The sequence below is a fragment of the Geotrypetes seraphini genome, chromosome 13, assembly GCF_902459505.1.
Source record: "Geotrypetes seraphini chromosome 13, aGeoSer1.1, whole genome shotgun sequence".
Classification (NCBI taxonomy): domain Eukaryota; kingdom Metazoa; phylum Chordata; class Amphibia; order Gymnophiona; family Dermophiidae; genus Geotrypetes; species Geotrypetes seraphini.
The window spans coordinates 31,231,360-31,255,308 of record NC_047096.1 but is presented as its reverse complement, the minus strand read 5'-3'; the positions used below and the strand labels follow the sequence as shown (position 1 = coordinate 31,255,308).

General features: G+C 44.6%; 1 protein-coding gene across 1 annotated transcript in view; it reads left to right on the top strand.

The window, feature by feature from the left end:
- TTC12 (tetratricopeptide repeat domain 12) overlaps positions 1-23,682 on the top strand; it is a 112,056-nt gene extending 88,374 nt beyond the window's left edge. The window contains exons 15-22 of the mRNA XM_033918456.1: positions 710-770; positions 3,560-3,694; positions 4,331-4,435; positions 7,898-7,966; positions 8,838-8,939; positions 18,699-18,798; positions 20,903-21,128; positions 22,717-23,682. Of these exons, the coding sequence (XP_033774347.1) occupies positions 710-770; positions 3,560-3,694; positions 4,331-4,435; positions 7,898-7,966; positions 8,838-8,939; positions 18,699-18,798; positions 20,903-21,128; positions 22,717-22,786 (868 nt within the window). The 3' untranslated portion in view covers positions 22,787-23,682. The remainder of the gene's footprint in view (positions 1-709; positions 771-3,559; positions 3,695-4,330; positions 4,436-7,897; positions 7,967-8,837; positions 8,940-18,698; positions 18,799-20,902; positions 21,129-22,716) is intronic.
- Positions 23,683-23,949: the final 267 nt, after the last annotated feature.

Genomic DNA, 23,949 nt, shown 5'->3' with positions numbered 1-23,949 from the left:
CCTTTGTCAGGCACTACTGTGTGGACGTTCAGATGCGTCGGGACGCGGGGTTTGGTGAGCGTGTTCTGGTGTTGGCCCTTCAGGGGTTCCACCCATGATGAGTACTGCTTTGGTAAATCCCATCTGTAAGATCTAAGCCTACACCGGTCTGGAGAGTTTGCTAAAGAAGAATAAATTAGGTTCTTACCTGCTAATTTTCTTTCTTTTAGACTCTCCAGACTGGTATAGGACCCTACCCTGTCTGTTGTTGTGTTGTTCTTGCGGGTGTTGTGTGTGCAGATTTTGCTTTTTCTGTGGGTGCTAGTATTTTTCTATGGCCAGGGAGATCAAAGTACAGCAATGGTATCTCAGCTTGCGAGCTGTGGGGACATTTTGCTGCAGGGGTCTCTCCTTTGCATTTTCCAATAGCATTCATATATATTAGTTGTTACTCCTGTTCGGAGTCTTGTTTTCAGTTTACAGTTGGTTTTTTGGTTCTGCTTGGCTATTCGGCAGACTGAAGGATATAGGAAGAGTCACTAATTATATACTATTCCAAAGTTTTGTCTCAGTCTCCACCTGCTAGTCATGGTGAGATATTACCCATCTCTAATATCTAAGCCTATACTGGTCCAGAGAGTCAAAAAGAAAGAAAATTAGCAGGTAAGATCCTAATTTCTCCTTTTTCCTTTGTTGTATATAAAGAAGATACCTCTTTATTTTTCAACAGATTCAGAGTCCAGTTGAGGAGCAATTTTTCCACAGTGGTTTTGCCTTTCACACATTTGCTGGTAAGAGAGATTACAGAAAATGTTGGCATTGAATTGTTTCAGAACTTCTGGTCCCAATTGGAGAACTGGTCTTCCAGTTAGTTAAGATTAATCAGGGATCAGATGTTGGAGTTAGCTACAGATCTCTGGGAAATATCTGAAGTAGTTCAGGTTCCTTCCTCTTCTTTTTAACTGTCCTCTCTTCCTTCAGTCTCGGTAGTCTCCTTTTCCTCTCAAGGGCTGACTGGTAAGATTTGCCTCTTTGTGGATGATACCAAAATCTGCAATAGAGTAGATATTCCTGATGGTGTGGAAAACATGAGGCATGACCTACTGAAGCTTGAGGAATGGTCTAAAATTTGGCAGCTAAAATTTCATGCTAAAAAATGCAAGGTCATGCATTTGTGCTGGAAAACCCCAAGGGAACAGTGGTTTAGGGGGTGAAGAACTTTATTGCACGAAAGAGAAGCAGGACTTAGGTGTGATAGTATGTGATGATCTTAAGGTGGCCAAACAGGTTGAAAAGGCAATGGCAAATACTAGAAGGATGCTTGGGTGCACAGGGAGAGGAATGATCAGTAGGAAAAAGGAGGTATTGATGCCAATGTTGAAAACTCTGGTGAGACTTCATTTAGAATATTGTGTACAATTCTGGAGACTATACTTTCAAAAAGATATAAACAGGATGGAGTCAGTTCAGAGGAAGGGAACTAAAATGGCTAGTGGTCTATGTTATAAGACTTATGGAGACAAACTTAAAAGATCTCAATTTGTATACTTTGGAGGAAAGGCAGGAAAGGGGAGATATGATAGAGACGTTTAAATACTCATACCTATGTGACATAAATACGCATGAGGCGAGTCTCTTTCAATTGAAAGGAAGCTCCAGAGTGAGAGGGCATGGAATGAGGTTAGAAGGTGATAGGCTTTTTTTTTTTTTTTTTTACAGAAAGGATAGATGTGTGGAATAGTCTCCTGATAAAGGTGGTGGAGACAAAGACTGTGTCTGAATTCTAGAAAGTGTGGGACAGGCATGTGGGGTCTCATAGGGAGAGGAGATAGTGGATGCTACGGATGGGCAGACTGCCTTTATCTGCCTTCATGTTTCTATGTTTTTCCCATCTTTATCTTTCACCCCTCTCCTGTACTGGTTAGAAATTCATAGAAACAGCAGTTTCTAAAGGTTTTAGTGAGGAGGAGACTTGGACCAGGAATCAGGTGGTCATGCTTCATTTCAAAGGAAGGATTGCAGGGAGGGCTTTCCTACTCTTCACTTGTCAAGTATGGTTAGGGCCCTACTCTGTACCTAACATTCGTATCTGATTTGATTTGGTCCTGAATAGTACCTCAAATATATTAGTCATATTTAGCCAAATAGTGATTTAAATTTGAATGCAAGTAATCCAGGGCTCTACTATGCTAAATCTTACTGAAATAAACACTTTGATTTCTGATTTCACATTGCTTCTTTTATTATATCTTATGTTAAAGCTCAATGCTTATTATTTGTATTTAGTATTTACTGTACATAGCAACATAGTAAATGATGGCCCTGTAATCACAATTTCATGATTCAATTAAAATGTCTTTTTTTTTTCTTTGTTATTTCTGGGCCTTAGAAGTCTACCCAGTACTGACCTTAGTTTCCAACTACTAGAGTTGCCATTGAAGCTCGCTCCATCTCTTTTGCGGGATTTAGACTGTGAAAGTTAGCCCATTCATATTCTAATTAGTGATCCTCTGTGTTCATCCCATGCTTTTTTGAATTCCATCACAATTTTCCTTTCCACCACCTCCCTCAGGAGGATATTCCAGACATCTACCACCCTTTCCGTGAAAAAAAATTTCCTAACATTACTCTTAAGTCTACCATCCCTCAACCTCAATTTATGTCTTCTCGTTTTACCAATTTCCCTACTCTTATTGCAGTAGGGTGGGTGGGAAGGGGTAAAAATTCAAATATGTATGTTATTATTAGAAAGATTTTCAAGTGTTTCAATTTGTTATAATGGTATATTACTGTACACTTGCTACAAGATTTAAAATGAATAAAGAATTTATTTAAAAAAAAAAAAAATTCCCTACTCTGAAAAAGATTTAGTCCTATATTAATACCTTTCAAATATTTAAATGTCTATTATACCACCCCTATACCTCCTCTCCTCCAGAGTATACATGTTGAGGTCTTTCCGTACTTCTTTTGGCACAAACACCTTACCATTTTTGTTGCTTTCCTCCGGGCCACTTCAAGTCTTTTTATATCCTTGACCAGATATGGCCTCCAAAAATGAACACAATACTCCAAGTGGGGTCTCACCAATGATTTGTACGGTAGCATCAACACCTCCTTTCTTCTGCTGGTTATGCCTCTCTTTATACTGCCTAGCATCCTCTTGGCTACAACTACCACCTTATGATACTGCTTCATCGCCTTCAGATCCTCATTTTCATTATTTGTATTTGGCCAAATAGGAAAATATGCTATTTGGTACAGCTCTAATGGTAACTAATGAATTCCAGATGTTGGACTGTTTGGCTACTCTCTTTGGGGTTCAAAGAAGGAGGAGGCTACTATGAAGGCAACCATGCAGTCTGTCTGGAAGAAATTTGCAGAGCAGAGACTTACATGTTTAGTTTGGCCATGCTGAACTGCAGATCTATATCTAAATGGATAGTGCCTCCATAGTGATTGCTATTTAGTTCAGAATTTGTATGTATATTTTATACCACTTTGAACACATCATCAACTTGTATTAGTAAAACATAGGAATTTAAGCTAAATATTTAGTGGTCTATGTGTTTTATTTAAGGGACACATTGAGTTGGTTAATGCAGCTGTGCGCCCACAGTCCATCACTCTCCTGGGAAGCCTGAGCTTGGATGCTGTAATGCGTAGACAGATGGCAGCCTGCAAGGCATTCTGGGAAGCTTGTTTGACAGTTGTGGTAAGTATAGTATGCTAATGGGCATGACCTCCTTCATGATTCGTGAGACCTGCTGTGTGTAAAGAATGCAGTAATTCAGAATAAAAAGCATTTATAAAAAATCTCTGCATGTATGATACAAAATACACTATGGGCCAGATTCAGTAAATGATGCTGAAAATTCAGGAAACATTTGTGCTCAGTGCTATTCTATAAAGAGCAGTCTAGGCCGAGCCCTCTTTATAAAATAGTGCTTAATGCGTATTCCCATGTCCAACTTTGAGCACGAGGCCTTACGCCAACTGAAACCTGCTGTAAATCCTGGCATGCAGCTTGAGTGCGCATCCCCTGTATTTTTTAATTCTGTGCCCGCTCATATCCCTTCCATGTCCATGCCCTTTATGGGATATGGGTGTCCATTATTATAGAATAATGCACAGGCACATGTGCATGTAAATCTTAATTGGTGCTAACTAATGTCAATGGTTGATTTGTTAGTTTCTAATTAAATGTATTTCTCTATGACTTCATTTGCACTTTTCCTCTTACCTTCTGTTTCCTGCTGGTGATAGCCATAGCTGCTTAAGGGGCAGATGCTGAAGTTTGAAAAGAAATGTGGTGTTAGGCTTTTTTTATTTTTTCATTTCTCTTTCTCAGGACAAGTGTCAGTCACTTAATCTTGGAAGTGATTCTAGAGGTGTGTTATTTGCCATACTGGGTTTAATGGTAAATCTTTCACTGGAGCAAGACACAACAGTCCAGGTAAAATGCTTCATGTAAAGTCCATGATCAGACATATCCCCAGTATTCAGGGCAAAGTTGTCATGACTGGAAGAGGCAATGAGAATGTTCTTTTCACTTAGGTTGAGACATTTTACTATCTTCATTTTTCAGAGAACCTACAACAATTATGTATAGGTATCCGTCTGCTCAGGAGGTAGTGTAAATGTATCAGCATGAACTACGAAATGGTTTATCAATATGCAAGTACATCCTGATTTCTCCTGTACTTTGCCCAAATTGCTCCCCAAACGCAGCCACCCTCATATCATGTAAAACTAGGTACAAAAATTATCTGCACCTACTTTATACACGTATAACCCCTAGGGTAATTATTTAAAAGTCCTGTTTTATGGATAAATTTATAAATTTACTCCTCCTTGTTTCATAATCTCCTAAATTTAGGAACCTAAAAAGTGGGTGGCAGCAGAGGTGGAATTAGAGTGGGAAAAGTTAGGAGCTTATTGGGCACTTAAATTGGGATCCTCATTCTGGGTGAATGGATGGCAGGCTTTAATTTAGGAGTATAACTTTTAGGTGCAGCAAATGGAGTGCCTAGGATGGGGAATAACTGTTTTGTGATCCACACTGAATCTTTACTGAATCTTTACTGACATTTGCAGAACAAACCCGATGTAGCCACATTTCCGCACATTGCCTACATCAGGGGTATAAAAGAATTCTTCAATGTTGCCTCAGGTATTTTTCACTGAAGGAAAAAAAAAATGATTAGCCAAGTTTCTTACTAAGTTTAAGGAGCCTTTGATATAGCAAATGTCAGTGTGATTTTACTAGCTGTGACGTACTTGGATATCATTTTTTCTGCTGGTGAAAAATACTGAGGCAACACTGAAGAATTTATTTATACCCCTGATGCAGTGTATAGGAGGAAATTAACAAGACAAAATTAAGTATAAGAGGGAGAGAGCATATAATAGAGTCAAACAGTGGGCACACTGATGTTTTGATTTATCTAGCCAACATGCCTGCTTTAATGTGTGTGGTGTCCCTGCAATTCATCTGTGCATCTGTGTATATTGTAAATCTATAAAACTCTAGTTGTCCCCACAAGGCTCCATCTCTTCTCAAACATCATCAAGAGATGGTTTTCCTTGAATATTTTGTTTTTTTTTCTAAGCAACTTAGCAGTTACAGTAAATATATATATATATATATATATTTTTTTTTTTAAATTCTTTATTCATTTTTAAACTTTCATCAAGTGTACAGAAATTCATAATAAACACAATTAATTTAATCACTTGAACATCTTATCATTATATCTTATAAATAGAAATGTAACCCCCCCCCCCCACCCTCCCTCAAAGCCCATAAAGCCTGTTTTTTTAACATTTTTATAAGCGATATTGCTAAAGGGCTGTCAGGTAAGATTTGCCACTTTGCAGATGATACCAAAATCTTCAACAGAGTAGACACCCCGAAAGGTGTGAATAACATGAAGAAAGACCTAACGAAGCTTGAAGAATGGTCTGAAATTTGCCAGCTAAAATTTATGCTAAGAAATGCAAGGTCATGCATTTGGGCTGAAAAACTCGAAGGAACGGTACAATTTAGGGGGCAAAGAACTTATGTACATGACAGAAGAGTGAGACTTGAGTATGATTGTATGCAATGATTTTAAGGTGTCCAAACAGGTTGAAAAGGTGACGGCGAAAGCTAGAAGGATGCTAGGGTGCATAGGAAGAGATATGGCCAGTAGAAAAAAGGAGGTATTGATGCCCCGGTATAAAACTCTGGTGAGACCTCATTTAGAATATCGTGTACAATTCTAGAGGCTACACATTCAAAAAGATGTAAAAAGGATGAAGTCGCTGAAATTCTTCTGAAGCCCAAATCCTCAGTCAAAATGGAATGAATGGATCCAACGCTGATGCTCGCCTTGTCTGCAAGTTCTCTGATTGTGATTCGACGATCCTGCATCACCAGGGTCGTCACTTGGTCAATGATGATCTCATTTCTGGATGTTGAGGGCCTAGCAGAATATGTGGCCATCTCTGAAGTGGTTGTACCACTCCTTTATCTGTGTGGTGCCAATTGCTTCATCTTTAAAGGCCTGTTGATTCTTGCGGATCGCTTCCACTTGGGAATTGCCAAACTTTATACAAAATTTAATGCAGTAGCATTGTTCAACTTTTTTCTGTCATTTTGTCAAAAACGAAAATCCGACGGCGCTCACTTACACTTCCTCACTCATCAGCAGTCTGCCGGCAACTGACAGCGTCTGTAGGCTGGAAAAAATTCATGCATACACATTAGGGTCGCCTACATATGTGCACCAAACCACACCTCCCTAGCTTTATTTGTTTACGCAAGAAAAATTAAGGTCTGATACTTATTGAAGAGCCCTCGTACTCTTTGCGTGTACTCACAAATGTATAAAGTATACATGTACATTATAGTTTCACACCTGCTCCACCTAAACTACACCCCCAGGTATGCCTGTGTGCAGAATGTTTAAAAGCAGGTCCTTGGTGTGCCTAGCTTGTAGAAATGAATGGAGAAAAATCCCTATCTACAGACACATGAAACAGTGAAATAGGGGTGGAAAATAGACTTTCACTCGAGGATCTATATTCAAGTTCAAAATTTATTATTGTAGCACCTTGACCACATTTATTTATTCATTTTCTATCCCATTATCCCCAAAGAGCTCAGAACAGATTACAGGTTAAACATACCTAATTTCAGTACAAGTTTACGATACAAGTTTTTATCCTAACTTGTTACATACTAGGGTCTAATATTAAAATACGTGGAGGGACATAATAAAAATGTCTTAAGTCCCTTTTTGACCTAAGGCACTAGTTGCCCAAAGTAGGTAGCAGAGAAATGTCCATTCTCAAAAAAACCCATCCAAAATGTGTGGAGTTTTCGAGAATGTCCTACCTGTACATTCAGGTGTTTAATTACCCAGACCGCCACTACGTCTACCTTTAAGCCCTATTCCCCCCCCCCAAATCCACCCAAACGCCCCAAACAAGAACTTTTAGGTATGGGAGGGACCAGTCCTTTGCCTAAAATCTCTAACCGGCAAGCATCGCGGCAGGAGGGATGCCCAATCTCTCCTGCTTGAACCACCGCAAACCCCCCAAAAGTTTGCCAGCACGAGGGATCCCTTAGGCCAACCCCCATATGTACTGCAGAACACGATAAGCATGCTCAGACCAGCCTCCTATGCCCTTGCTCTGTTGATAAACTGGCCATTCGTGTTGGGATTAAGATTCACTTGTTGTCATTATAGGAAGGTTCCTGTGTAGTTGTAAGTAAGCCAACTCCCTCCTGAGGTGTTTTCCTTGTGCTGATCCAGTGCTTGGTAGCTGTGCATATTCCTGCCCTGGGGTACAAGAATTTGGGGACTGGGATAGGATGATTCACATGAGCTGGCTCTCTCTTACATCTCTATCCTCATGTTAATTCTTTCAGGAATTTGCAATGCCTGTGACTCACATGTGCATGGCCTTGCTAAACAGCAAGGATGGAGGAATTCTAACAGTAAGTAAAAATTATGGGTTTTAACACCAAAATATGGAGCTTTGACAAATGGCTGTCTTCCCCAAATCATTGACAGGAGCCCAATTCATAGGCTAGTTTTCAACCTTTGCTACTCCTGAACAAGAGCACTTTTCTTAGCACTAGTGGTACAAAGTTCAGTTGTGTGTAGACTCAGTTTATGAAGAAGTATTTTGAAGCCAAGAGAGCAGTATATATTCTAAAGAGCTATGTTGTAGTTAGATATTTTGTCTTCTGTAGAAGGGGATGGTGTCTTCTTATTGCCCTCTGTGAACATAAAAGGCCCAATATTCAAAATTATTTAAATGGCCAGGAGAGGCCCTTTTCTGTTTAAATTGCCTGTCAGGGACCCACTGGGCATTTTAATTGACACTTAACTGGATAGTGCTGCTGAAAATGTCCAGTTAGTGCTCAATTTTGGGGGTGTTTCAGGGGTGGAGTTGGCACTTAGCAGGTTAAGTGCTGATATTTGGCATTTAACTGGTTAATATTACCACATAAATAAGACTACATAAAGCGGAGTCCTGTCTTTATGCGGTTCTACATAGCTTACATAGCTGGTTAAGTGCTAAATATCACACTTAACCGGCTGTGTTTTAGCCAGAGCCTGGACATGGCCTGGCATTGAATTTCCGGATTTAACGCCTATAGAGGTCAGTAAACAGTGATGGCCATTGACTGAATATCGGGCCCAAAAATTCTTATGAGGCCTCTGCAGCCCTCAAGGTTAGAGATCATCTTCGTTGCAGGATTCTGTGACTGTCTTGACTGCTTTATCATTTGCTGCTGTTTGTATATCCGTTGGACCATAACTTTTAACCTGTTCCACTTGTTGATTTTGTATCTCTTGCAGAGGACTGTGGGTATCCTAAGCCATGTGCTCCCACTCTGTCCTGGGGCAGTAGAAGATGCCATAATGGGAGGTATTGTGAAGAAAATGCTACAGTTTTTGAAGGTACCACATGTTTAACATGTAAGGTGGAAAAACAGACTAAATATGATATCTCAGTAAAGCATAAAGAGTCTTCTAGGCTCCCAGCAGGGAGAAGGAGCTGCTAGAGCTCAGTATTGTCAATTCTCTGACTGCCTTTTCCATCTTTCTTCTTGAATTTGCATGCTTGATTAATGTATTTTAATCAAGGCAATACTTGATTGTGCTGCCCTTTTCTATAAGTTAGGGGATGGGAGGATAGGGCAACACTAATATTTCTGAGGTTAAACTTGGTTTGATTATTGCTCCCCAAAAAGTGGGCAAAATTGACTGGGAAGGACTCCTCATGCTGTTCTGCCACTATATCATGCCAGTTTTGCACTGTTTGGTCAGCCGTGGAGCTTAGCCTCCTGAGTCCTCTAGGGTTGGGGAACCTCAGGGGGGACATGTGGTAGGCAGAAAATCCCTATCGGAGTTCTCAAATAGTAAAGGCATGAAACACAGATGCACAGTAACTGTGGAGCCCAAGAGAAGCCAGTCTGCGGTCATGCAGGGGTCCTTGGGGCCTCCAAGGATTTACTCCAGAATTTGTGAATCTTCTGTGGAAAGCTTATTTGATGGGCCCGGGATGCACTGCACTGCCTAGAGGCATCCTGGTATCAGATCGGATAGAGATACCTCCTCAGGAGATCTTTCCGCCATGGAGGAAATCTGTAACCAGCTTTTGTGACCAAGTAGAGCAAGACTGGGAGGATTGGAGATCAGTCTCCATGCCTATATTGTCCCAGGGCTCAGATTCCTCCCCGGAGGATTCCACTTTCCTATCTCTTGACTGGGAGTCAAGAGGCAATTTTTGCTCTCGACCAAGGAGACGATCCATCGGTGGCAACTGTTTAAGTCAGTTACCGTCCCACACGCCATTACAGATGCACTCAGGGAGTTGAAGTTGGAGGCTCAGCAGCCTTCCACCTCACAGTGCACAATCATGAATTGAATTGGATTGGATTTATTATATTTGATATACCACATGTGCACGAGTATTAAGCAGTTTACAATACTAATACATTAGAAATGAGGGCACAGATGCTCAGATCACCTTTTTACCCTCAGAGCTGGACATTACCTTGCTGGTCATAGAGCAATGGGAGATTCCAGAAGGCTCCTTGAAGGTGGCATATCCAAACTTCACCCTATGGCCGGATTTCCAGCAGCTGTATAGTCAGTTGAAGGTGGATTCCACTGTGGCTCAAGTAACTAAGCATACCTCCCTCCCTAGTGAGGGAGGAATGATGTTAAAGGATGCACAAGATTGCAAGGTGGATGTAGTTCTTAGGCAATTTGAAGTGTTAGCTTTGGGATCAAAGCTGCAGCGGCAGCCTCATTCGTTGCACATGTTTGCCATACCAGGTTATAGTGAAGTCCGACCGAGGAGGAGGATGTCGTCCGACCGAGGAGGAGGATGTATGCCTCTAGCTGGTGCATTAGGGGGTGGATTATGTGGCAGACACTCTCTGTGACATCATTAGAGTCATGAGCAAGGGGTTGGCATGTGCTGTTGTTGCCTGCCGCATTCTCTGGGTCAGACAATTCATCTTCCAAAGCCACCTTAAGTAGACTGCCCTTCAAAGGGCAGATGCTATTTGGTAAAGACCTCGACTATCTTATGGCCAGCGTGACATATTGCTTCCCCAAATCTTTGCCCTACAGCAGACCTTGCCAACCTGCTGGCGAAGGCAGAGGCAATTTTCATCTCACATAATGTTTCTGACAATTTTACACAGGTTCCTCCACTCATATGTTATCAGAGGTCCAGACAATGGTTTGGAAATTCTAGATGCCAGCAACCTTCAGGGAATCACATCAATACAACCTCCAAGAAATCCTAATGACACATGGTCAACTGCCACACTCCTGTATGTAGATGGGAGACTGTCAGCATTCTGGATGGAGTGGGAGTGAATTTCCTTGGACTGCTGGGTTCTAGATTTTATTCAAGAAGGTCACAAGATAGAATTTTATTGCCCTCCTTCAGATCTATTTTTTGACTCTCCAGTCAGAAGGCTAAGAAAAGAGGCCAGGTGCAAAAGTTATTGGACATTCAAGCCATAGAACCAACTCCCGAAGAAGAATTGGGCTCTAGCAGATATTCCATATACTTCATAGTACCCAAGAAAGGCACCGAAGACTGGAGACCAATCTTGGACCTAAAGTCCGTAAATGTGGTGCTGAGAGTACCATGCTTCCACATGGAGATGGTTCAATTCATCATTATGGCAGTGGCTCTGGAAGAATTCTTAGCCTCCCTAGATCTGATGGAGGTGTACCTTCATATTCCCATCTTCCTAGAACACAGGAAATACTTGAGATTTCAAGTCCTTCACAGCATTTTCAGTTTGCAGTCCTACCCTTTGGTCTGGCAACAGCCTCACACACCTTCACCAAGGTGATGGTCACTGCTCCGTAGGATGGGAAATACAGGTGCACCCATACCTGGATGATTGGCTGATTAGAGTGCCATCAAGGCCAGAGGATGAGCAGGCAAATTGTGCATCTCCTACAAGATCTGGGCAGGATTGTCAACTTCAAGAAGAGTTATCTAGAGCCATCTCAATGCTTGAAGTATTTGGGGGTATGTTTCGACACAATGAAAAGCCACATCGTTCTTCCCGAGCCACACAAATAAAAGCTCAGGAAACAGATTTCAGATCTTTTAGCAATGCTGAATCCCACAGCATGGCATTACCTTCAGGTGCTGGGTTTGATGGCGGCCACCCTGAAGGTAATTCTCTGGGCATATGAGCCCTCTCCAGGATGCTCTGCTCTCTAGGTGGTCCTCACAGAGGCATTCCCTAGAGCAGCAGCTTCCCTAGACAGGAAAGACAGGAAAGCATTGGTGGCTCCAAGGGATGCCTTCTGAATCTCCTCATGGGTGGCTCTAATGACTGATGCCAGCCTGTTTAGTTGGGGAGCTCATTGCAATGGTAATCCAGTGCTCATATAAGGCCAATGGTTTCTTCCGCAGAGAAAGTGGTCTATAAGTCGCCTGGAATTCTGAGCCATTCATCTATTGCTGAGGGCATTGGAACAGTACCTGGAAGGAAAGGCAGTCAGAGCATTATCCCAGGACAAGCAGGCAGCATATTCTTACATGTGGGTGACGTCACCGACAGAGCCCCCTAGAGGACGTTTTCGCAATCAGATTTGCTCGAAGACCTTCAGGCTTGCGATTGGCCCGCGCATGCGTGCATGCCCCTCCCACCCTGCCTAGGGCATGCGTCTCCTCAGCATGTCCTCGGTTCTTTGTTTTCCGCAGAGCCAGAAGCACTGCTTCCTTGCTTCGCGCGATCTCATTGTCCCTCTTGCATCGCGACTTATTTGGTTAATTTCTTTTGAGTCGCTGTGCTCGTGTCTTTCATTTTCTGTAGTTTCATTTTTTTCAGTTCGTATATTTTTGACCGGGTTCCCAGTCTTCCTCTGGCTGCCTGGCCTCGCGGGGCCGCAGCCCTCTTTTTTCTTATGTCCTGGCCTCGTTCCAGATTTAAAAACTACACTAAGTGCAACCGGGTTATCTCCATCACCGATCCTCATTGTTGGTGTGTGGAGTGCCTGGGTGCAGAGCACTGCGCTGAGTCGTGTCCCCGTTGTGCGACTTTACAACCGCGGGCTCTTCGTAGACGGGTGGCTAAGATTCTCCAACTCTTTGGCCCCATGGATCCTATGGGACTGGCCTCGAGCTCGGCCTCGACGCCCTCGTTGGGTGCCTCGGCCTCAAAGTCCTCGGCCTCGAAGTCCCCGTCGGCCTCGGCCCCTCCTGCTACTCCAGACTTGGGTAAGTCTCCTCTTCCCTCCTCAGGTATGCCAATGAAGAAGCCTACCTCGGAGTCTCATGTCAGCGCCGTCTTCGAGACATCAATCTAAGCGTGCCTCCTCACGTAGGGAATACTCTTCTTCGAGGTCGCCCCTGAAGGAGCGCACTGCTGCACCTCCGACCCACTTACCCTTTGTCTTGGTGCCTATGTTCGAGGACATGCTTAAGGCTATTATTACCACACAGTTTTCCTCGGTGGTAAGCCAACTAGTCCCAACTTCGACGCCTTTGACCTCGGTCTCGACCCAGTCGTGGTCTGACCAGCCTGAGCGTCCCCTCGTCTCTCAAGGCCTCACCCGTAAGACTCGTTGGGTTTCAAGTGATTCTTCGTCCCCTGAGTCGCCTTTGACTTTTCGGGGGTCCAGGCCGGGAACCAGTTTTTCCCCCGCTACTGCGGCGAGGCTCGCCTCCTCTAAAAGGCCCCAGTCTTCCCCGCCCTGTCGGGGCAGGTCTCCGACCTTGAGACTATCCAGATACACTCTTGTCCTCGAATTGGACTCTAGTGTATGTTCCCCATCGAGGCGATTGCCAGCTTCTAAGGGGCCTGCTTCGAAGCTGGTTGGGGATTTTTCCTATGCCCCGTCTTCTCCGAGGCTTCTCCAGCGATATCCTCGAACCCCGGGGTCTTCCCCAGTCCATCTGGCACGGGGCCGTTCTTTGACGCCCCCTACCCGCCTTAATTGAACTTCTTCGGTCTCCTGTTCACGGGACTCTGAGGCTCTGGATTATTACTCTAGGGAAGTCTCTCCCTCTTTTTCGGCCGTACCCCGATCTCGGTCGGAGTCTCCCCCGGGGGATGAGTCTTCTTCTCGGACTTCTTCCTTTTCTCGTTTCATCTCCGACATGGGCAAAGCTCTGCACTTGGATCTTCAGTCTGACTTCCGCTTTACCCAGGAATACCTGGCAGAAATGGGAGTTGACAATGCGCCTCACCTTCCATTGCATCAGGTTCTCTGGCAGACGTTTCTCCGGAACCTGGAGACTCCTTATGCGGTTACGGCTATCCCCTCCAAGTTGGAGTCCCATTACCGGACTATCCCAATGAAAGGGTTTGAGGGTGCTCAGCTTTCCCACTAATCCTTAGTGGTTGAGTCTTCCTTGAAAAAGTTTAACTCATTGAAGGTTTACACTGCCGTCCCCCCGGGCAGGGAGGGACGTACGATGGACAAATTTGGTCGCCGCCTGTATCAGAATTCAATGATGGCGAACCGTGTCCTTAACTACAATTTCATCTTCACGTCCTACCTCCGGTTCTGTATAGATGCTCTCCGCTCATTCCGGGCGGTCATACCTGAGACTCAGCGTCAGGAGTTTCGTCTCCTCGAGGAGACCCTCTCCCCACTCCGTATGTATATGTATCAGGCCTCTTACGACGCCTTTGAATTGTCCTCGAGGGTTACAGCCTTTGCGATCGCCATGCGTCTCCTCGCTTGGCTCTGGATTGTGGATATATATCTGAATCTGCAAGAACGGCTTGCCAATCTCCTGTGTGTGGGTCATGAGCTCTTCGACGATTCCATCGAGGCGGCCATGAAGCGCCTCTCGGACCACTAGCGGTCCTTTTGCGTCTCTGGTGAAACTTAAACCTAAAGGCCCTCCGGCTCGACAATATAAAATTCCTCTCCGGAGGTATCCACAAAAATCCACTCCTGATTTCTCTAGGCCTCCTTCTAAATGGCCCCTGCAGCAGCAGCAACGTCAACCTAAGACCCAGCCGCCAGCCCCGACGAAGCCTAGGCCGTCATTTTAACAATTCCAGTCTGAGTCTTCGAGCTCCCCTCTTTCTGGAGCCTTCCCCCTTCCCCATCGGGGGTCATTTCCATCATTTCTATGCCCAGTGGAAAAGTCTTACCACCAATAGTTGGGTGCTGTCTATCATCCGGGAGGGATACTCCCTCCACTTCAGTCGCGTACCTCCGGACCTGCCTACAAGAGAGTTTCCTTCTGCTCAGTCTCAGCTTCCTCTCCTTCTGCAGGAAGCTCAGGCCCTTCTTCGCCTGTGGGCGGTCGAGGAGGTTCCCACAGATCAGTGGAATTCCGGATTTTATTTCCGGTACTTCCTGGTGCCCAAGAAGATGGGGGATCTGCGTCCGATCCTGGACCTCTGTGCTCTGAACAAGTTTCTTGTCCGGGAACGATTCAGAATGCTCACCCTTCCCACGCTGTATCCCCTCTTGGACAAGGGGGACTGGCTGTGCTCACTGGACCTCAAGGAGGCGTACACCCATATTCCGATACACCCGGCCTCTCGCCGGTATTTGAGATTCTGGGTAGGGGATCTCCATCTCCAGTATCGTGTTCTTCCCTTCGGCCTGGAGGCCTCTCCGAGGGTTTTCACGAAATGTCTGGTTGTTGTAGCTGCGTCCCTACGCCTCCGAGGCCTGCAGGTGTTTCCCTACCTCGACGACTGTTTAATCAAGGCGTCCTCTCGCACTGAAGTCCTGCGAGCGACGAGTCAAACCATCTTGCTCCTTCAGAGTCTCGGCTTCGAGGTGAACTTTCCCAAGTCTCATCTCTGCCCGTCCTAGTCTCTCGAGTTTATCGGAGCAGTCCTGGACACAGTTCGTCTCCACTCCTTCTTGCCTCGGCCTCGTCAGGAGGCTCTTATCCGTTTGTGCCGAATGGTGACCCTTCTTCACTCGGCACCGGCTCGGCTCATGATGGTCCTCCTAGGCCACATGGCCTCCACGGTTCATGTGACTCCTTTTGCCAGACTTCACCTCTGTATTCCTCAATGGACTCTGGCGTCCCAATGGTCCCAGGATTGGGATCCTTCCTCTCACCGCATTGTCGTGACTCCTTTGTTGAGGAAGTCACTCCGTTGGTGGATGCTGTCTTCCAATCTGTCCAGCGGTTTTCTGTTTCATGCTCCTCCTCCTCAAAAGGTCCTCACGACGGACTCATCAGCCTATGCTTGGGGGGGCTCATCTGGACGGTCTGCGCACCCAGGGTCTTTGGTCCCGTTCTGACCGCCTTTGTCACATCCATCTTCTGGAGCTTCGAGCGATTTTCCTCGCTCTGAAAGCCTTTTGTCACCTGCTACGCGACCGAGTTGTGCTAGTTCGCACGGACAACCAGGTCGCTATGTATTATGTCAACAAAAGGGGCACAGGGTACTGGTCCCTATGCCAGGAGGCGTTGAGGCTCTGGGATTGGGCCATCCGCCGCAACATTTTCATTCGAGCGGTCTACATTCAGGGCCAGCGGAACTGTCTAGCAGACAAGTTGAGTCGTCTGCTGCAGCCTCACGAGTGGTCCCTCCACTCTGTTTCCCTGCGTCAGGTGTTTGCTTGTTGGGGGACTCCGGACGTCGATCTATTTGCGTCCCCCCTCAATCACAAGTTGCCCCGCTTCTGCTCCATGGTTTACACCCCTCTCAGGATCGAGGCGGATGCCTTCCTTCTGGATTGGACGAACGAGTTCCTGTATGCGTTCCCTCCATTCCCTCTGATTCTGAAGACTTTCGTCAAGCTCAAGTCTTCGCGTGCCACCATGATTCTGATTGCTCCTCGGTGGCCCCGGCAGCTATGGTTCTCCCTTCTGTTGCAACTCAGTTCCAGGGAGCCTCTTCCTCTGCCTGTTTTTCCTTCTCTGCTTACGCAGGGTCAGGGTTCTCTGCTCCATCCCAACCTTCAGTCTCTGCACTTAACAGCTTGGTTCCTCGAGCCTTAATGCCCTCGTTTCAGTTCTCCCAGCCTGTGCTGGATGTCCTGGAAGCGTCCCGAAAGGAATCCACTCGCCAATGTTACCATCAGAAGTGGACCCGCTGAGCCTTATTGTGCAACGTTGGCTAGAGTTGGACCTGATGGCATCAGCCAAGAATGAAAAGGCAAAATGTTTTTACAACTGAAGAGGTGAACTGGGAAGCACAGGGCTGGATGCTTTGGTTCAATCCGGGCCATTAAGGAGGCTTCTATATATGTTTCCCCTGAGGCCCATAGTATTTCACCTGGGACTTGTTTCTTGGTAGCCCCAGACTGGCCTCACTAGCTTAGGTATGCGGATTTGGTGCGTCTCCAACAAGACAAATACCTCAAGCTACTGGTTCATGCAGGGCTTCTCAGTCAGGGTCCAGTTCCCTGGAGATCCCAGATCACTTTGGTCTTACAGCATGGCTATTGAGTGTATGGCCTTTACCTGCAAGGGTTATTTGGAAGTAGTCATTGCTACTTTTCTTCAAGCTAAGAAGCCATCATCGTTTGCGATCTACGCTAAGGTATGGAAGACTTTCCAGCTCTGGTGCACCAAAGATCAAGTTGAGTTTCTCATGGTGCCAATTCCTGTGATCCTGGCATTCTTTCAAGCTAGATTAGGAAAGGGCCTAGCATTGGCATCTCTCAAGGTTCAGGTGTCAGGCCGCTTGTGCTTCTGATCTTGAGGGGTGGGTAAATAATCCTTGCATCTTACCCTGATGTGACCTGGTTCTTGAAGGGAGCACTCAGTTTGTGGCCTCCCATATGCCAGCTTTTTCTATCCGGAAATCTTAATATCACTCTTAACCCTTTCAGGACCATAAGGATCGTAGGCCAATTTTTGCGGTTTTGACGACATTTTTATGGTAAAAAGGGCTTGCAGATGCCAAAAAATTGATTTTTTTGGTGAAATATCATTATTTTTATTTAAAAAATCACACTTCTGGCTTATGGACAGTGTGGCAAGTGAATCTTCTCGTCAATCTGGCAACGACGCTAATGAATGAATGTCGGAACCAGTTTGTTTACATAAAGGCAGTATCATATGGAATCCGTACATATCAAATTTAGAACTGTAGACTATCCCAATCAAAATTTATAGGATTTTAAAGTTATGGGACAAATATGTCCCTTGGTCCTGAAAGGGTTAAGGGCCTGTCCATGCCTCTATATGAGCCTCTCCAAGAGGCGTCTCTTCTGAACCTTACAGTGAAGACAGTATTCCTGGTAGCAATAGTCTCCACAAGACAGATTTTAGAACTGCAGGCTGTTTCCTGCAGAGAGCCTTTTCTAAGGATCTCAGAGGCTGGGATTTTTCTGCATACGGTTCTTTCTTTCCTATCAAAGGTTGTGTCTTCCTTTCATGTCAACCAAGAGGTTCATTGACACACTTTTTATTTTACGGGTTTGACCAAGCAAGATGTGATATTACAGAGGCCGGATGTGTGAAGAATTTTACTCCACTGTTTGGAAAGGACAAATGAGTTTTGCCTTTCCGACCATCTTTTTGTTCTAACCTGTCAGTCCAGACAAGGCAGGCCAGTTTCCAAGGCTTCTATTGCCAGATGAATTTGCATGGCAATTTGGTCAGCATACATTGACTGTGGCAAACAGCCACTTCTTTCCATCAAAGCTCATTCGACCAGAAGTGTGGCATCTTCATGGGCAGAGACCCAGGCTGAAAGATGTGATTGACACCCTTTTGCAAGTGGTTTGCGAACATGGATTAATCACCAAATGTACAGATTGCTGTGTATATCAACAGAAACAAGATTATCCAGGTAAAAACCTAATCTTTCAATCCATAGCATTTTAAAAATTAAAATAACAACATAAGACTATTTAAACTACTAAACAGCCAGATATCATTACGTACTGGTTAGGAGTGGAATGAAAGAGCCCTAAAAATTATTTATTTATTTGTTGGGATTTATTAACCACCTTTATAAGAGAAGATTCACTCAAGGCAGTGAATACTCAGCTGCTATCTAAATAAATTATCCATTAAGGTTTACGCTTGCTATCCCAAATTAAGAGCAAATCAAAACTAAATGGACAGTTCAGGCATTGTGATTATACTACACATGCATTCAGCATCTTTTCCTAAACAGATAGCAGTACTGAACATATATGTTAAGTGACTGAGTATCTGAAAACTCAATTGTATGGATAAACGTTAAACTGCATGTTCATGTTTTTATTATCCCTCTAACTGATCGGCAGGCTAGTGGTCAGACAACGACCTTGTACTCAATAAAGATCCTGGCTGTATGTACCAAAGGCAGTGCACAGGCTCGAGAAGATATGGTAAAGCAGGATAAAAGTAAGTAACAGTTCCTTGTATCAGCTTTTCCATGCGAAACCTTACATTAGTCTCACTAAGATGTTTAGATATATATATTCTGGATTTATAGTTTGGCATAGAGCAGGACTAGGAAAGCTGCATGGGCACCAATAGGAGACTAGAACAATGAGAAGATTCACAGTAATCTAGCCTGTCTCGTCTCTTCTGCCTGGTCCGATCTAGTCTTTCTCTTTCCCAGCCCTCCTTTCCTCCCCCTTTGCAAGTCTGATATTTCTTCCTACTTTCCCCAACCACAGTCTCAATTGCTGACTCAGTTCCTGCCTGATTCTGGTGACTCTGCCCCTCTTCTGACCAGTACCTTCTGGTCTTTCCCGGCTTCTTCTCCCCTTCAGCAGGCCTTCCTGCCATTCATAGCACCCAACAGTCTTTCAAAGTTGGGTTTTCCGATTCATCTGGTTTCTTTTGGCCAGCCCAGGGGCCTTCCCTCTGCTACAACTTCCTATTGTCGCACAAAGGGAAGGTCCTCGAGGTGGCTGGAAGAAGTCTGGATGAATCATTGTTAGGAAGTTTTAGGGCAGTCACATGCGACTTGTGAGAAGGCTGTGGTATCTGGGCTGCTTGGAGAAAGAAAACTCTGAAAAGCACAAGCGAAGGTGAGGGGAAGGGAAGGAAATGCCCCTATGAGGGGAAGAGATGCTCAGACTGTGGCGATTGGGATGACAAGGCTATTCACCACTCCATGGGGCGATGAATGGCTTTGTCCCCAATCTTTTTTTTTTTTTTTTTTTGCTTCGTTCCTGCAGGTTACCGTGGCTAGCCACAGGTGACTGTCACCGTGTCAATTAATAGGGCCCTGAAGAGGTGTTTGAAGTGAATCTGTCAGTAAGTGGGGGAGGGTAAAATTGATAGGAGCCTGAGGTGGTGTCTGGGTTGGGTCTGCCAGGGAGTGGAGAGTGTGTGCAATTAATGGGAGTATGAGTAAGTGTCTGGAATGAGCCTGTAGGGAAGGGTTAGGATGCAATGGAAAGAGCCTGAATTGGTGTCTGAGGTGGATCTGCAGGGAGGGTGGGAGTTCTGTAGCAGGGGGCTTGGGGAGGTGTCTGGGATGGGTATGCTGGGAAAGATGGGATGCAATGGAGGGAACATGTAGAAGTATTTGGGGTGCTTCTACAGGGAATGATGGGGGTACAATGGAAGGAGCCTATGGAAGTGTCTGTGGTGGATGAAATGGGTAGATCTTTGGGTGATGTCCCGGGGGGGGGGGGTCTGCAGAGAGGATGGTGGGTGCATAGGACAGTTTAAAGTTCATTCCCTGCCACAACCTCCTTTCCTTAGAGCATATAGCAGATTTTAAAGAGTGAGAGTGGGTAAGAAGTTTGAGCAGAAACTTTACTAACCTTAGCAGTATTGCCCTGCCACCTCATAAACCTGCTCTTCACCATACACCTTCATGACCCTCTCATGTAGTGGCAACTGGTTGGTTTTGGTTCAGCAGCCTCTGCCCTCCACCCAATTTTTGGGTCAGGGGAGACTTGTTTTTGTGACTACTGGTAAAGCACTTAAGTGCTTTATCTCAGGCTGATAGAGGTTTGAAGTGTTATTGTATGAACTGTAAGATCATGGCTCTTATCATGAGACTTAGACTCCAGCAACAGACTGAGATGAAACATTTAAGCTCTTTACCAGTAAGGGGGGAGGGGTACACTTTGAAGACTGGGCTAGTGCAGTGTGTGCTGTGCTTTTCTCCATGCACCACCTCCTTTACCTCAGAATGTTTTGTATTAAAATAAACTTTTGTATAGGTCCAGCAGCACGTGGCACCGATGGTTTGTAGCATTTCTGCTGAATCATCAGAGTGGTCCTATATTTTGTCTTTATTTTAATGTCCATCTCACCAACAAAAAAGAATAAACCTAACTAGAAAGACTTGCAGGCCTTCACATCCTTTCTTACCTTTCTAGCAGTCTCCTCTTCCCCATCTTCCCGCATCCTTCCTGATTTTTCTTCCTCCCCATATCGTTCGACTTATGATCTCCAAACTTTGTCTGTCAGCAAAGCTAGCCACCTAATGCATGGATTACTCTGCCTGTACTAACATTGCTGCAATTTCTCTTCCTCTTAGGATTCCGGGTCTTGATGAAGCTGTTGGACTCGGAGAGTGAACTGATCGTGGGCAATGCTGCTCTCTGCCTTGGTAACTGCATGGAAGTGCCTGGGGCTGCTGCATCCCTTCTGAAATCTGACATCCTGAAGGTTTTGCTGAGGCACGCAGGTGGGGATGCTAAGAAGACAGCAGTGCAGAAGAATTCTGTAATTGCATTAGGAAAACTCTGTACTGCAGAACCCAGGTAACCTCACTGTTCCTTATCATGCTCTACCACCTTATAAACAATTTAGTAACAGCAGGTATTTACTGATAATAAAATTCTTGTCACAAGTAGTATTTGTGCAACTTATTTCATATAGTGACAGTATTCTTAGCCGAGATTCCAGGGAAGTTACATTTATTACTCGAGATCATATGTTAAGTAGTAGATATGAGAATCAAACCCTGATGGATAGCCAAGTTTGTCTGCTGTACTGCCAGGCACTAAAGGGCCAAGTCTCTAAAAGGGTGCCTCCATATAGATACCATAAGGCTGCATGGTAAGCACCTATTCTATAATGGAACTTAAGGCCCTGATTCTGTAAATGGCGCCTAATTCATAGGTGCCATTGAACGCGATTGTCAATCATCTGTTAGGCGTCATTTATAGAATCATGCCTAGCGGTGTCTAAGCAGCCTTAGGCACCAGTTATCATCGAATCCTTAGGTACACTGTCATTAAGACCAGGATTTTCTTAGCCTAAATGAGTGCACCTAAGTCAAACCATGCCCCATATCCGCTTCTAACCATTCCTACTTGCTGGTAGGTACCTCTGTATATACGCCTAACCTCGAAGTCGTGGGCATCTACCAGCTAAATAATTTTTTAAATTGCTTTCTAATTGTTTTTTAATGGCTCTTTCAATTAACAGTGCTGATTGAGCTAATTAAGCATCTAACTTCAGGCTCCGTTTATAGAATCTAGGCCTAAGTGCCTAGGTTTCAGTATAGAATACACATGTAAGTCAGTATCAGCATGCCTAACATGCAGGGACCCATAGTTACCCTAGCCCTAGAGTAGTCAAAGTGTAGGTGCCTAAATGCAGCAGAGACGTGTATAATACTTACCACAGCTTAAAAAGGCTTACTCTAGGACTTTCTCAGATGTCCTGCAGTAAGTTCACAGTTGGGACATGCTAGTCGCACACTAACAAATGTTTTACATTTTTTCTTGGAGGGGACATGTCTGGGGGCAGACAGTTGGCATTTCTGTACTAATCAGTTAGGTCCAGATTCTATAACTGGCACCGTTGTCAGCGGCTGACTTAAAAGCAGCCTCCGACCACGTGCCAGTCACGCGACGGCCCTGGGTACAGAATTGCGCCTCCGGCAAAGGTAGGCGCTGGAAATGTAGACCAGGGTTTTCCAGGCCTACATTTCAAGCACCTACCTTTGATATGAATTGCGCCTCTGTAGGCGTTTTAGGCATTTGTCATGCTCACAGTGGTGCTAAGCACCACTGTAGGTGCTTTAGGATGCTTAACACCACTGTGAGCATGACTAATGCCTAAAACGCCTACAGAGGCGATTGGGTGAGGATGCTGGACCGCGCAATTTGTGCTTACTTCACTGCGGAGACAAGACCTTTCATGGCTCCACATGGCGGTGAATGGCTTTGTCCCCATCCCCGCAGCGACCACTATTTTTTCTCTCCCTGTTTCGGCGGGTTACCCATGGCTACCTGCGGCTAGCCGCGGGTAACACCACTGTGTCATTCTCTAGTGTCTATCCTTGAATAGATGTCATGTGAATGAATCCATAGTGTCTGCTTTGTTTCTTTCTTACTGCAGGTTCATGACTGAGTTCCGTCAGTTTCATGGCATTGAAATTCTTAACTCTTGCATGAAGTACATCGATTGACTTAAGATGACATCAAACTTTTGTGTTTAAATGAATTGTTCTGCCGCAGATATGTTGATGGTGCCTTTTTAAAAATAAATCTATGTTAATCATTGCCATGTCTGCTTAGCAAACAAAAATAGCATGTGCTACTCATTGCACATGATTGGATTCTGCCAGTGCTTGACATGAGTGCTGCTTGCTAGTTAGATGGACTTGTGGTTTTCATCCTATCATCACCGAGGATGAGGTAAACTCAACAGCATTTATCATCTCATGGTATCTGTCATTAATCTTTATCATGGTCTGACTCTTCTCAGAATATATAAATCTCTATGATGCATATGGGGGTGTAATAGCTACATTGTAAGCATGTGGCTGCCTGCCTTAGAGTTGATAACCAAGGTTCCAGAGATGTACAGATGATGTATTATTGTTTGAACCGTTTTAAGCATAAGGAAGAGAGTGAGACAGTAGCATGCTCAGCCTTTCACCTTTACAGCAGGAGTTCACTTTGGATTTAGACTGATTCACGTGAAAGTTATAAACATTCTGGCTGCTGTTGCATGAGCTAGTGAGTGTTAATTAAAGGAATGGATACTGTCCTGCTGCCAGTGTGAAAGGTGAGGGTTAGAGTACAAGATTTAATATAATGTCTTATAATGCACAGGAGACCAAGTAACTGTCCATATATTAGGGACACGTTTCAAGAGGATTCCCCATGAGTAAATACATTTTCAAGAATTCCACCCATCTAACATAGGTGCCTACATAAAAGTTGTATTCTATGTGTATTTTATGAAGGCATGTATGGGAGTGTGTGGCACAGTGGTTAGAGCTACAACCTTAGCACCCTGAGGTTGTAGCTCAGCTCAGCACCCTGAGGTTGTGGGTTCAAATCCCATGCTGTTCCTTGTGACCCTGGGCAAGTCACTTAATCCCCCATTGCCCCAGATACATTAGATAGAGTGTAAGCCCACCAGGACAGATAGGGAAATATGTTTGATTACCTGAATGTAAACCACTTAGGCTATAAGTGGTGTATAAATACTAAAATAAAGAAATAATCTTAAGGCACATGAGATAATGTTTGGGGTGGTGAGGAGAATAAGTATCTTATTGTATGTCATTATTATTTTATCGGTGTGTATTATGTTGTAAATTTCATTGAGCTATTTTAGTAG